General features: G+C 40.4%; 1 protein-coding gene across 1 annotated transcript in view; it reads left to right on the forward strand.

The window, feature by feature from the left end:
* Positions 1-6,076: 6,076 nt before the first annotated feature.
* Positions 6,077-14,636, forward strand: part of LOC104963130 (voltage-dependent L-type calcium channel subunit alpha-1C-like) — a gene marked incomplete at its 5' end in the record, with an annotated part of 21,558 nt that continues 12,998 nt past the window's right edge. The window contains 2 exons of the mRNA XM_010791692.1: positions 6,077-6,500; positions 11,890-11,995. Coding sequence (XP_010789994.1) covers positions 6,077-6,500; positions 11,890-11,995 — 530 coding nt within the window. The remainder of the gene's footprint in view (positions 6,501-11,889; positions 11,996-14,636) is intronic.

Below are 14,636 nucleotides of genomic sequence, written 5' to 3' on the forward strand. Positions count from 1 at the left end.
TATCTGAGTCAGCTTCTTGAGCCGTATCTGGCCGTGCAACACTCACAGTGTCACATACTGTATGCAGAAGTATTATTTTAACACATTAAGTTGACGGAACACTCGAGTCAAATGTAATTAAAGTCAAACCCACTCGTGTCTTAGACGGGGCAGTGAAATCATGGGATAGTGGTGGTCTAATGCAGTGGTTCCCAACCTGGGGGGCGCCAAAGATCGCAGGGGGGGCGCCAGGCCTCAGATGATTTGAGGCCAAATATCATATTTAGACTATTTTTTCTTTTCTTTTTTACTTATAATTGTAAAGCAATACATGATTGTCACTAAAAGCCTTGTCTCTACATTACAATAAAATATAACAAATAATTGATTAATTAATTTGAATAACAATTCAAGTTAGTAGCTAAAGGCATAAAAGACAGAAATGTATGATTCTTTCTTTAATAGAAATGTTTCTTCTGCCCGTAAAGTGTCCAAACCAGGCTTTTCTGGATAAGCGCATTTTTAAAACATAGTCATTGTCCATGCCGGTGTCAGTTGGATTATTCGTCACAGTTGCTCCGATCAGATCGCTCTCCTCCATTTTGTAGATTATTTATGATTTTCGAATCCACATAAACACATCGGCAAAATCCGGCTAACTTTGAGCATGGGTTTTAAACAGTTTAATCCCTTTGTGTATTGTTTCCACTTCTGCGCCGTCCTTTAATTTCTTCATACAGCGGGAATCCAAATGAATTAATCCTGAGTCCAATAACCATCAAAGTCACTCCAATAGTGCTCCTTAATTACGCTTTCATCCTCCTTTAACAAAATACTTCACATTCATCTAGTTTGTGACAGCAGCAACTTCCAACAGGAGTCATTTGGGGGGGGCTCTTGGGAAAAAAGGTTGGGAACCAGGTTCCCAACCTTTTTTCCCAAGAGCCCCCCCCAAATGACTCCTGTTGGAAGTTGCTGCTGTCACAAACTAGATGAATGTGAAGTATTTTGTTAAAGGANAAGCATACTACGTCATCGAGTGCCGCCGAAGTACTGTTCCAATGTCCAGCATCCTTGGAATTCTACCGAGCCCGGTGTACTTCGCTTGGAGACATTTCGAGGCTGCACATGTGTAGACTCCGCGGTCTTAAAATCCCCACAATGCTTTGCGCACGGACCAATTTCCTCAAATCTGTGGCGGAAAATGTAAGGCGGGGCCTCTCATATGACGCACGCCTGCACACTTGCTCGCCTGTTCCACTCTTCGTTTTCCGAATGCCAGGAACTATTCTTGCCTCGCTTCTGAAGCAAGACGCTCGGAAGACATGTGCTACCAAGCAAGCGTACTCTACATTGAGAAACACCCAGGGTGTTTCTCAATCGCGAGGATGCTGGCTTGGTAGTCGCGTACTTCCAAGTCACTTCCTTCAGAAACGAAGCAAGTATGCTTCCAAGCCATGGCTTCGGAAAACGAAGAAGAATGGAACAGGCTAACAAGTGTGCCATTCTCTCTAACTGTTTCAACATAAACTGTACCGAAAATAAATACCTCACAATGTCTATCTAATTATGAACTTGCTTTACTTTCACGGAACACATTTTTGGTGATAACAAATGCAACAAAGTAACATATTTACCAACACATGTTCTACGCCACTACATACTTACATTTAAATGTGTGCTGTGCTGCGTTGGTTCAGCCATTCTCCGCAAGGGTTTTTGAAATTGGTCCGTGCGCAAAGCATTGTGGGGATTTGAAGGACGCAAAGTCTACCCATGTGCAGCCTCGAAATGACCCCCAAACCAAGGACGTGGCCTCGGTGGAATTCCAAGTATGCTGGAGATTGGAACAGTCCTTCGGCGGCACTCGATGACGTAGTATCCTTGAAATATTGGCTTGGAAGCCAGTTTCCTCGCGATTGAGAAACGGCCTGTGAAACGGCCAGTGGCTCTGCAGCAGGTTTACTCGACATTGAGAAATAGCCACACACACACACACACGCACGCACACACGCACGCACACACGCACGCACACACGCACGCACACACGCACGCACGCACGCGCGCGCGCGCACACACAAATACGTACGAACACACACACTCTCAGTGGGGTACACCCTATGAGAGGGGCGGGCAGTGTGAGATAAAATGATCACAAAGCAATATGCTGAAAGTGATTATGTGTGCGTGTTTGTGAGAGATAGTGAGCAAAAGAGAGAGATGATGATGTGAACAGCAGTCAGGAAGCAGATATTAACTTACACTAGAGAAAAGAAAGAGGAAAAATATTTTCCACTGTAGAGAATCATCTGGGACAGTAGCCCACTGCAATAGATGCAGAGTCTGTGTCAGTTTTTCTTGTATGTAGGCTATTGGTTAGGGTTAAAAACTGATTTAATATAAACTTTTAAGTTCTCTGTTCTACAATAAATGCCAAGTTTAGAGATAATGGGGAAGTTATAGTTTCATCCAAGTAATGAAATGCTCTAAATTAAACCACAGTGTGATTTCCCATAAGGCAAAGCTGCATCTGATACCAAGTGACTTCAGCGCTGATGAATTTAAAGAACACCTCCTTGGGCATTAATTCTGTATTCACAGAACACAGCTCCTTAATATTTGCAGACATATCTTGTGTTGTTGTTTAATCAGTGCATTTGTATAAAGATTGCCTTAAGGGCACTACAATTATTTAAAAAAGCTTAGGCTATTTATATAGGACTTATCCAAACAAGTATTTTAATGTGCTTGGCTTTAAAAAAAAAAAGTAAAAGTAAAAAACATAGGACTAAAACCAGGAAAATGCAATATCAATAAAGCACATACAAATGTAGAGTTTATCAGACAATATTAGGAACCAGGTAAGTTATACAAAATTAAAATTAAATTATTGAAAGACCATCTGAGACAAATAATTTCCAGGTCAATGTGAAGGTTCAGCATGATTACATGAGCAGCAGGCTCCTGTCCGACTGGCTGCACAGAGTGCAGTTGCTATGGAGGCTATGGAGGTACCTTAAAATAAATCAATATTAGGAGTTTAATATTATCATTTTTTACAATAATAGAAAATAGTGTAAAGGATTACAATTTCATTTATGACAGTTGCATTACACTTACAAGTCTCGGCAACATTTTGTTCTATTTATGTTAGCACCAGGCAGTTTAGCAGGTTAGCTTGGTGTGCACACTAGAGGTTTGTAGTTTCACGTAGCCTGCGCAGAAAGAGGAGAAGAGCTTGTGGTAAATCTTTATTTGTTATGTACTGTTAAGATAATGAAAAAACATGATACTTATAAGTAGTTAATATTTGTGTTGTATCAGTGTTTGCTTTTGGAACGCTGCATGGTCCTGGTTATTCCCCTGGGCTAAGCTAGCTCCTGATAGCTAAACAGTTGCTAGCTAGCCTGCTTAGTTTTCTCAGTTGTGGTTTTTAACAATACCTAAATATGTATAGTTACTCATGCTGTACCTAAGTGCAGTTTGGAGGTTTTTGCATTTACTTATTTTTACTTTACCTCATATTACTACATTTTGGAGAGAAATATTTAAAACCAGCATCACGACTCACATAATTTGACAGCTAACATTGCTGGTTACTTTATTATAATATTTATCTGACCAATAGAAGCCTGCATTCAATAATTAATATACCGTATTCTAAAGTCTTTGTAAGGAAGGTTCTTCAACATTTTACAGTACAAATTCACAGGTGTTGATAAAAAAATGAATGATGTCTCAGTTGAATGCATAGCTGCTTTGGCTTCAGGGTTCTCCTTTGCTGGTCACATTTTCATGGCGCCATTAATGTTATTAGTAACACCTGTGACCTTCCTGCCATAATTGGTTAAAATATCAGCTGTTAACAAGGCTTGTATAAGCACCTCTGCTGTCTTAGTTGTACATGTTGCTGATACAATATCTGGTTTTATTATAGCAACAGTTTTGATGCAGAACTGTTAATAATTTAAATAGGAGTACTGCTTCTATTATGCACATTAAAAGAGCAGGGCTAAGCAAGGTAGATATAGGATGCATTGAGGGATTGCAGGCTAGACATTGCTGTGTTAACTTATACACATTTGCTGAGCCACTAAGTTGCTGAGGAACTGGGTGTTTGATTTAAATCACATATACCTTTTGAAAATACATGTCACCTTTGTGTGCCTGTCAACACTCAGCATGTGAAGGTAGATGCCTTTGGGTCCTTTGTGCTTGGTATATGGTTATTGCTTCTCAGGATCTGATGTTATGCTCCCTAAGGCCTGTTATTTTATATGTATAAATGTACAGTATAGCTGTGAAGTGAAAGGAATGGGATTTCAATTGATATTGTAACCGCCCTGTAATCAAACCAAGCATGCAGGATACGTCGTTCCACCTCCCTGATACCTCTCCACACATCCTCTTTCTCTCCCTCCTTACCTCTGTTGTGACACCACAGGTTGGATTAATTTAACAGGGGTTCTTAAAGTTTTGCATTCATTTGATCCCAAAAGTAGCTTTGCATTTATGTGATTTGGGGATTTGACTTTGGGAATTAGGTCAAATGAGACAGAATTCCGCATAGCAATAACAGTGTTCACTTCAAATTGAACCAATATTAAGGTTTTATTAGTGTATGTAACTCAATACATTATTTAAAACTGAACCAAGTGATTTAACCCCAAGTGTCAACTAGAACATATTACATTACTGTGACTTATTAGATTCAGAAATATATCTAATTTATGGTTTCCATAAAGAAATGCTGTTCTTTTCTATTCTCAGAAACATTTCCATTAATGTTTGTTTAAACAACAAATGTGGGCACAAATGTGCGTTGTTTTAAACCTGAAAAGGGTTCATAGTGTCAGAGTGTGTAATCCACTACATGGTGAGAGAATGTGCAGAATCCTTGTTCAGATGTCAGAGGGAAGGAGGGGCTGGGCGGATATTATAACTGTCTTTAATCTGGCTAAGCATACAGTATGGATAATCCGCTCTCCCTTACTTTTACTTACTTAGTCTTATTCCTACAATTTGTCTGGGCAGCACGACTATGTAATCTCACTGAGATTATTGTAATGCTGTCTCTCTTGTCTCTACCATTCTCTACCATTTTTGTTTTGTTGTTTTTATTCCACTGCATTTATTTGTTGTCTGCAGTATTGTGTTTTTTTATTCTCTGCGCTTTCCCCAACTGAGTAAATGTACAGGATGACTCTGGGACCCCTGCCATTTTACAATATTAGTACCATACCCCGAGGAAATGTAGCAGATACAGATATTCAATTCTAAAATCTAAACTTCAAAACATTGATAAAGAGTTGTGAGAATGAATAATCATTATGTAAAGTTGCTGGTCTGATAAGCGGTGTTCAGTGTGTGTTGTTGACAAAAAGTGAATGAACTGTATAACCTACACAATATGTTGAGGAAATAAACAGTACACAGTTAGCTGTTGTACTTGCTTGACGGGAGTATATTAGTCACCGTCTATTCTATTCGACAGGGAGAGACTTCACTGTCTGAAAATACACAGGGCTCACTAACCGATGTGTCAACAATTCAAACGTTCCTGAAGCCTCCAAAGTAAACTGCTAAACTGTACAAAAACTGAAACGCTGAGAAAAGGTGATTTCGGAGCTCTCTGACAGTTGTTTGTGTTAGTAGAACTTCCAAAGTGTAGCAATACTCAGTTACAAGTAAAAGTCCTGCATTCAAAATGTTACTCAAGTAATTTGGTCCATTTCAGAATGGGCCAAATCGGTAATGGTGCAGCCAATTTTAATTCCTTTGTACACTGACTGCAGGGTATACTTCAGGTGTAACTAGCTCTTATTTAAGTGTTGTTTTATTTCACATTATTAATCAAAATCTGCAAAGTAACTAAAGACATTAAATAAATATATTTGAGTGAAAGTACATGATTTACCCTTGAATTTTAGTGGGGTAAAAGTGCAAAAAAGAAAAAAGTGTAAATACTCAACTAACGTAGAAGTCCCTAAAAATTGTACGTAAGTACAGTACTTGAGAAAATGTACTAAGTTACTTTGCACCACTGGTTGTTTGCTAATTTTCTTTCTCCTCTCTTCTTTTCCCCTCTCCACTCCAGGCTCCGACTACTCTCCCCCTCCCCCACTTCCTCCCCCTGTACTGACCAACGAGCACAGTGGCGGTGGCAGCCACAGTGACCATGGTGGAGGAGGGGGCGGGGTCAACCATGGGGTGGGTGTGGTGGGCCTGGCCCCGGAGCACATGGCCACACCGGGGGCGGCCCTGAGCTGGCAGGCGGCTATCGACGCAGCGCGGCAGGCGAAGATAATGGGCAACACTGCGTCAAGTGTAGGGGCGGTGCCCGGGTCGGGAGGGGGCGGGCCCATCTCCACGGCCAGCTCCACGCAAAGGAAGAGACAACACTATAGCTCCAAGCCCAAGAAACAGACTACAACGACAGCCACAAGGCCGCCACGGGCCCTGCTCTGTCTCACACTCAAGAACCCCATCCGCAGGGCCTGCATCAGCATCGTAGAGTGGAAGTATCCTTTAACAAACCATAAGGGGAGGCTGGTCTTTATAAGGTTTGCCATGTGGAATAATATGCAGCATGTGTCACTTTCAAGAGACATTTCCTGTTTTTAAATGTTGTCACACTGAACATTTTTAAATGTATGTATTACTGTATTAGGTTAGTTGAAAGCAATAATAACAAGTTTTAAAAATAGATATTATGTTCATCTTAATATTATTGCTTTCAACAAACCTAAAACAGTTATGTGAAATCTGTTTAATAGAAGTCAATGTTTCAGTTTTTTCAGTGCACCTGACATTGTTAAGGAATTCACAATACTTATAAAATGACAACATTTAAAGTGTCAAAGTGCAAAAGTTATTTAAAAAAACTAAAACATCCTCGATGCAACTGTGAATCAGTCAGTCAATCTAGAATCAATAACTTCTATACAGTTTTAGTGCTGATGCTATCTTCGCAGCTAGCTTACTGTGAACAAACGGAGCAGATTAAGGTGTACATTTCCATGCACATCTCACATAAATACTGGTATAGTGTCTGTGCTGCGACCACATTTCATCCTTCCAGTTTTGAATGGATTGATTGATGCTGGATGGAAATATGCAGGTAGAAAAAACCATGGCAATGAGGAGAGAGAGGGGAATATAAAGGATAGAGGACCTAAACGTGTTAGGAATTCATCACACAGCCTCTTTTGTTTAGTTCCCTCTTTCCTCTTCCTTCTTCTCTTTCTTTCTTAATCCGTCTCTCTCCTTTCCTGTGTCACACTGAGTGTTATTCACTCACAGGGCCTAATCCTTTTCCCCTTCCTCTGCCTGTCCTTCTCTCGCTTTTTCTGCTCTCTCTTTCATCTCACATTCTTTTCTCAAAGGAGGATAAAACAAATTGTGTCATTTTCATCCCTCCTTCACACCCCTCCGAGCATATGTCTTTCTTCCAGCTCTGCCTAACTGCATTCATCCTCACTCCCCCAGGTACACACATGCCTCTGTTCCTGCTTTGCTCCCTCCTCCCTCCACCTCCACATCTCTCTAACCGTTTATTATCCGTCTCTGCCTGTCCCTGTCCATTCAAATCCCTTTATTCCTGCTGTTCTTCCACACATCTCTCCTTTCTACCCTTCCTTCCCCCCCCCCCTCATTTTTAAGCCTCTGAACATAATGACAGCGACAGAGATGGTCAGAGTCACAGCAAAAGTGATTTATAATAGGAGAGGGTCCACAGGAGCATCGACTCAGCAAGAGCAGAGTCACACATGGACCTGAGAGGAGGGGAGGGGGGGAAGAGGAGGGGTTGGGGGAAATGAGAAGGGCAGGGCTCTGGGCAGGATATGGATGTCAACAGGAGAGATGATGGAGCGGATTAGCTGGGGAGGGGGGACTGAGGGAAGAGAGGATGGGAAAGGTAAACAAGACAAATAACAGAGAAGTAGGGGGGCAGATATTAAGTGAGGGTAGGAGAAGAGAGAGGAGGGGGATGACGAGGGAGGAAAAGAGGAGTGGAAGATGAATTGAATTGATGAAAAAGACGAGTAAGTAGTATTCATGTCTGTTGGAAGAAAGTTGCATTAGGCGATTACCACATTGGAATAAATCAGAATTGTAGGCTTTAATGAAAAAATACTCTTGGTCAAAATCTTGATCATATCATAACCTTCAGGACTTTTTCGTAGTATTCAAAGTATGGTTTAATCACTTTAAATCACAAACAATACCCGGAAATCTAATTTGGCTTTAAAGGAGTTGTTGGTGTAAATATTGATTGAAGAGGCTTCTTGTGGATTTTCTTTCTTTTCTGCCATCAACCTACCCATAGCTGTAGTTATTTACATTTGTATATCTAGTGATTACTTTTGTTATAATTCTGGATGACATTCTTATGAACCTGTAAATGATATTATGTTATATATCAAATAACCATAACATGGCAATTTGATTTCATTAGGTCTGTTTTGTTTTGATGGTTTTGCTCAAATGAATCAGAAAGACCGAGCTCCATTTTGAGCCTTTTAAAAATGTTTTCATAAAAACAAGTCTAAATGTCCCATAGGAACAGCCCTGCCCTTTAATCCCGCTCTATGTGGTAAAACAAGGGATGAAGACAAATTGTCTTGCTGATCACCTTGAGTATTTATAGTAATTATTCAAAGTCATAATGCAATAATAGGTCTCAATCCATCCCAGTGCTGTGCTTATGGTGTTGAAAACAATGAAAATGAATGGGAGAAAGCATGCATAAACCCTCAGGGTCAATGGAACTCTCTCATCGAATGACTGATCGGTGTTCAGATCATTACCCACAATTCCCAGCATCATTCATTAAAACAGCTCTGAAAGGAGGGAAGGATGAGAAAGCCAGGGTTACAGAGAGAGAAACGTGAGGGAATGAGATGAGTTAGGGAAAGATAAAGACATTAAAATAAGCTTTTTGGGAAAAGACCAGAATGAAGAAGATGTAACAGGATGGAGTCTTAACAAACTTGGAAGAAGCAGAACAGTAGCAAAAATGCAGTCAAATGTGTCTGTCAGCATTTCTTTCTGCCTGCTTTTGTATCCAAACACACTTTGGAATATCTTTCATCACGGCAATGCATTTGAACATTAGTGTCTGGGTGACTGTATGCGTCTGTTCTGTCTGTGTGTGTTTGTGTGTGTGTGTGTGTGTGTGTGTGTGTGTGTGTGTGTGTGTGTGTGTGGGGGTAGTTAAGTATTCATGTGTTGCTTTTATTCTATAGGCTTTGTGTGTTTGCCCCTGCGTGTGTCCTGTATTCTGTGAGTACCGCTGTTTCTAGAAATAGCAGATCCTAAATCTTTCACTCTTCCTCCTCTGTTACCATGACAACAGCTACTGCTCTCAACAGGTCAATGGGGCCTGTCTGAGCTCACACACACATGCATGCAAAGACACACTTAGATTAGAGAACACACGCATACACAATGTTGAAGAGAGCACGCACATGCTTGTACACAGATGATAAAAGGACTAAAAGACACACACACACACACACACACACACACACACACACACACACACACACACACACACACACACACACACACACACACACACACACACACACACACACACGTCACACACACAGATGCAGCACTCTCACATGCTGTGTAATTATAGCATTTAAGCATTATCTGCACACCGCAAGGTCAGCCTGAGAGACAAGGAGAGAGCGGGGCTAACAACCATGTTCTCTATATCAAATCCAACTAAGTGGTCATTTTGAAAAGGTGTCATTGAGTGCATTTACACACACACACACACACACACACACACACACACACACACACACACACACACACACACACACACACACACACATTGGGTTTTCTAGCTTACGTATTGCATCAGGTCACTTTGGGGGTTATACTATTTGTATGAATTTTCAACCCAATCAGGCAAACAGATACATATTCTCAGCTTAATAGAGAAGAGTGTTGAGCTGGCTCTCCCAGATAAAATCCGTATATGACTAGTTCTTGTTTGGATTTGTCGGATAAGAGGTTTTGTGAGCTGCATGTTGTGTTTGTGAGGCAAATGCTGAGTATTTCGGAAAATAACAGCATCCCTCTTTGTATGAAGATGCAATCCCAGTGTGATAATTTGTCGAACAGCATATACAGCTAGCTTGTTAAAACTCTGAATGTGTATATTGAATAGCACCGTGGTGGTTATTGCTGTTTTTATAGAGCTGTCCAAGTCAATCCCTCCCGATTAGCTTTGGGCATGAATATTTATGTTCTGTTTGAAATTAATACTGCTTTTGTTGGGCTGTTTAATTTGCATTATTAATAGACTTTGTACTTGTATTGATTCTTCACTTAGACCCTCTCCTCCTGATTTTTCCCAAGTGTTGTTTTGCTCTCAGCAGCACAGCAGACAGTAGATGTATTATCATGTTGATGGAAGCAGACCTCAAGGCTTTTTTATATGATGGGTCAGGAACCCCAAATGAGTTACAGGCTTGTTTTCCTGCTGGTCACGGCATGTCCAGTGTGTGTTTTAATGAGCCCTCGGTACAAGGGTGAGTGATTATCTTTGATGCCTTTTAGTCCCAGGCTGATGCTGTTCAAGGGTCAGTCCTTGATCCAAACATAAACTTATACGGTAAGACTGTAAACTGGAATATTACCCCAACTGAAGGAACTTTACTCAAGTCTTCAAGGCCTTATAGAGAAGATATCTTGTAATGTTTTACTTTAGTCAAAGTCATATAATAGATACATGGTAATGCAGTTGAAAATACGTCTTCTTGTCTTGTAGATTTGAGTTTTTGACAGCGCAACTTATCAGAACAATTATTTTTACGGCATATACAACAAGATCTGGAGTATTAGAATAATTTGACTTGCAGCCAGGAGGAAAGGAAGGAAAGAATAGAAAGGAAAGCAGAACGAGAGCAAAAGGAGGTGACAGCAGTGGCAGTTAGTAATTGTGTTGATGAAAACCAGACCTCCTTTATCTCTCCTTCACATTCCCTCCCTCACTCTCCTTCCTCTCCATTCTCTCTCACTTTGCATCTCTCTCTCTGAGGCCAAGAATAATGAGGTCACTCCCCTCTCAAGGACCGTTCCAAATAAAAAACCCTGTGTGTCTCCTCTCTCTCATTCCATCTCGCTCTCACTCTTTCTCTGTCCACATCCCATCATCCACGCGACAGGCTTGCTCCACGGCGTGCCCATATAAGGGCATGCACTGTCTCTCTAACCACCCTTGCACACACAGAGGTTCCTAAGTGACCCAATATGTCTTATTGTGAACGCAAAGGCAAACTGGACAGCTTTGATCTGTCTTACTGTGTACACTGCTTTTGCACTCTGATATGTGCCTATATATACCTCTGCTTAGGTAAGGATGTTTAAACATACCTCTTTGTTGAAATAACATGCCTGATTTGAACTTTTTTTGTGTTCAATAGGGCTTGAGGTCAAAGTCTGTTTTGTACTGCATAGGTTTTTTCATGGATCATCGAAAAACTGGCTTAACCTGGCACTATTTTTATTACAGGAACCAATTAGGTTTTAAACTAAAGTTTGTAGTACATGGAGGAAAAATTCAGTATATACTCCAGTCAGCTGTGTGCTAATTAACGCTTTGTGGCAAATAATGGTTTAACATTTTTTGTATTCTAAAAAGTCATATCAACTGATAGCAGTTATATACAAAAATCTAAGGCAAAATAAACACCTTACAAAAGTTTTTAGTAATTCTCATTTCTCAGTGAGATCGAAAATAATTAGTTTGAGTTATGGAAAAAAATAATAAAAAAATGTTGGGAAGTTGAAACAATTTAGAAAGTAGATTATTCCTAATGTGAAAATGTCTCTTTGCTTGTGTTTTGTGTTCTCTGTTCCGGTGTGTATGTTCCTTAACCCTCCTCTCAGACCATTTGAAATCATCATCCTGATGACCATTTTCGCCAATTGTGTGGCCTTAGCTGTCTACATCCCCTTCCCAGAGGATGACTCAAACGCCACCAACTCCAACCTGGTGAGTAATCCACGATATTTAAACTGCTTTACAATAATATACACTCACATGCTGTGAAGTCCACGAGCTGGTTCAAATACCTGCTTGGCTCATTGGTTTTTTTCCCCCATTCCTGCAAGACTTGGTTTTTGTTCTTGTGGTCGGACACCTGCGTTTCCAAGGTGAATGCTTTGTCTTGACTCACATTTGATTTGGTGTTTGATGATTTATGAAACAATTCTTCAGAAGATTTTTCTCTTAATTAGCATTACTGAGCAGCATTGTCATTCACACATATCCAGCTGATTCCACTGCCTGTGTGATTTCCTGCCACGTATATACGAGGCAGGAGAGGGGGAGGATGTATGACTCTGTGACTGGTTCATGGAGGTGAAAGACAAGATGTGTGAAGGAAAGGAGAGAGGCATTGAAAGAAAGAAAGATGGGAGAAGGACAGAATAGACCTTTGTTTTATCAAGCAGGGATTAAAGAAGAATGTCTTTCTTTAAATAATCTCTTGATGAGCTTTTTTTGCTCTTTTCAATGGTTGTTTAAATATAACAGACTTGTTGATTATGATGTTCCACTTTAAAGCTTGAATAAAATGAAGGGTTTGTTTATTTTGAATGAGGACTATTGAATTGAATCAAATAAAGCTATTTTAGTTGATTTTATCAAAGGCTAAGCATCCTGTGGGAAACCTTTTTGGCTTAGAAAATAGTCGTTTTGATTAGGGAAAGATTTTGCGGTTGCCAAATTGTCATCTAGTGTTATGCACTGAGTGTGGTATTATTTTATATTCTTTTAAGGTAAAGAAAAAATCATCTTACAAATCGAAGACACCTGTTGCTTCAGTACTTGATTTTTTGACTGCTTCTTGCCAAACCTCTATTCTAATTACTTGAACCTGGCTGCTAACCAGGGTGTGTGTTTGTATTTGTTGGCATGCATGCGTGCGTTTCGTATGTGTGGAAAATAGTGTGTTGCTCGGTGGTCTATTAGCGGTCTATTAGCTATATCTGCTTAATCTGGATGAAAAGCCAATCTCATTGTATATTGGGTAAGAAAGGAAGGAAGAAAGAAAGGAAGGACCCTGAACAGAACACAATCAATAACACAGCTATAAATCAATATGATTACACGATTACGCAGTGTGTGTGAGTGTCGGTGTCTTTCTCTGTGTCTGTGTATGTGAGCTTGCAGCCAGTGTATTAGTGTCAAAAGAAAACTAATCCCTCTCAGGCCATGTCACATCTGTCACTCTATGCTTCTTCTTTTCTATCTTCTCTTCTTTCTAAGAATTCATTTGCCACATTTACTCATTCTGAAAGCTCACGCCTGTAATGTGCTATTCACATGTTATTCTCATTCGTATTATGGAGAGTTTTACTGTTCTTACTTTATAAGAAAACAGTCAGAGTAGCCGGTGATCACATGATCTAGCTAGGAACATTTTGAAAAGCATTCAGTACAGCAGCTTTAGTTATAGCAAATATAGTGAATTTTTTGTAAAAATACCGACTTTTATCAAGCAATATAAATAGGGGAAACTTTAAGAAAAGTAGTGCACAGTGTATCATTTATTTTCAGTGGACAGTCTAGACTAGCTAACAGTAAGTATACAGTCTCAATGTCTGTCCACACCACACAGGGGAATTTTAATGACACTCTATTTGCCTTTTTTGAAACCGCACATACACACCTTACCTACTCACCACTAACAGCTGTGGTCGATTAGTTTTATAACCCTTTGACACAGGAAGCGGTGTGCAGATGGACTTGAGGCTTAAAGCAGAATGATGAGGATTAGTAGGTTGTGATTTTTAAACACAACATTCAAAGTCGGCCTACCTGTGCCCTGTACTACGAATCCAGTTCAACATACCCTGGATATGTTTGAGTTATCTGGCTTAACTAACCCTAACATACGCAATCTCGCTAAGCGGTCCTACGACGCTGGCTATCAACTCGGTAACTCAAGCCAGGGTTTCTCTGTCCGGCTGAGTGTACGTTCACATGAAAGGGGCGGGGTTAGCAACATTTGACCAATCACAAACATGGACAAGCGTACTGACAGCACAGCGTCATACTTCCTGAGTGAAAAGTCAACTATAATATTAGACATATGAAGAAGTTAAACTTTAAACATCCATGACTTAAACACTGTATCCAGGATAAAAGCCACATAGCTGCACCTGCAAGGTGAATACAGCTGGTAACAGAAAAAGTGTTTGGATGCGTACATTAACAGGTTTATGATATTACATTACATTTAGCTGACGCTTTTATCCAAAGCGACTTACAATTACCAATTACAGGGAAATTCTCCCTGGAGTAACTAAGGGCTAAGTGCCTTACTCAAGGGCACACTAGAGGTGGTGTTCCTGGCGGGATTTGAACTCACATCCTTCCGATCTTCACCCCACCTCACTATCCATTAGACCAGTGGTTCCCAACCTTTTTTCCCAAGAGCCCCCCCCAAATGACTCCTGTTGGACACACACACACACACACACAAAATGCTACAACTACTGTCACAAACTGTAGTGATGGCAAAATGAAGCTTTGAATGAAGCGTCGAACCACTTGGACAATTGTGTCGGAAATAGGTTCATTTCTCGAAGCTTCAGTTACAGCGACCTCTCCTGGCGAAGTGCAAGGC

The sequence above is a fragment of the Notothenia coriiceps genome, unplaced genomic scaffold (assembly GCF_000735185.1).
Source record: "Notothenia coriiceps isolate Sejong01 unplaced genomic scaffold, NC01 NC01_scaffold00035627, whole genome shotgun sequence".
Taxonomy (NCBI): domain Eukaryota; kingdom Metazoa; phylum Chordata; class Actinopteri; order Perciformes; family Nototheniidae; genus Notothenia; species Notothenia coriiceps.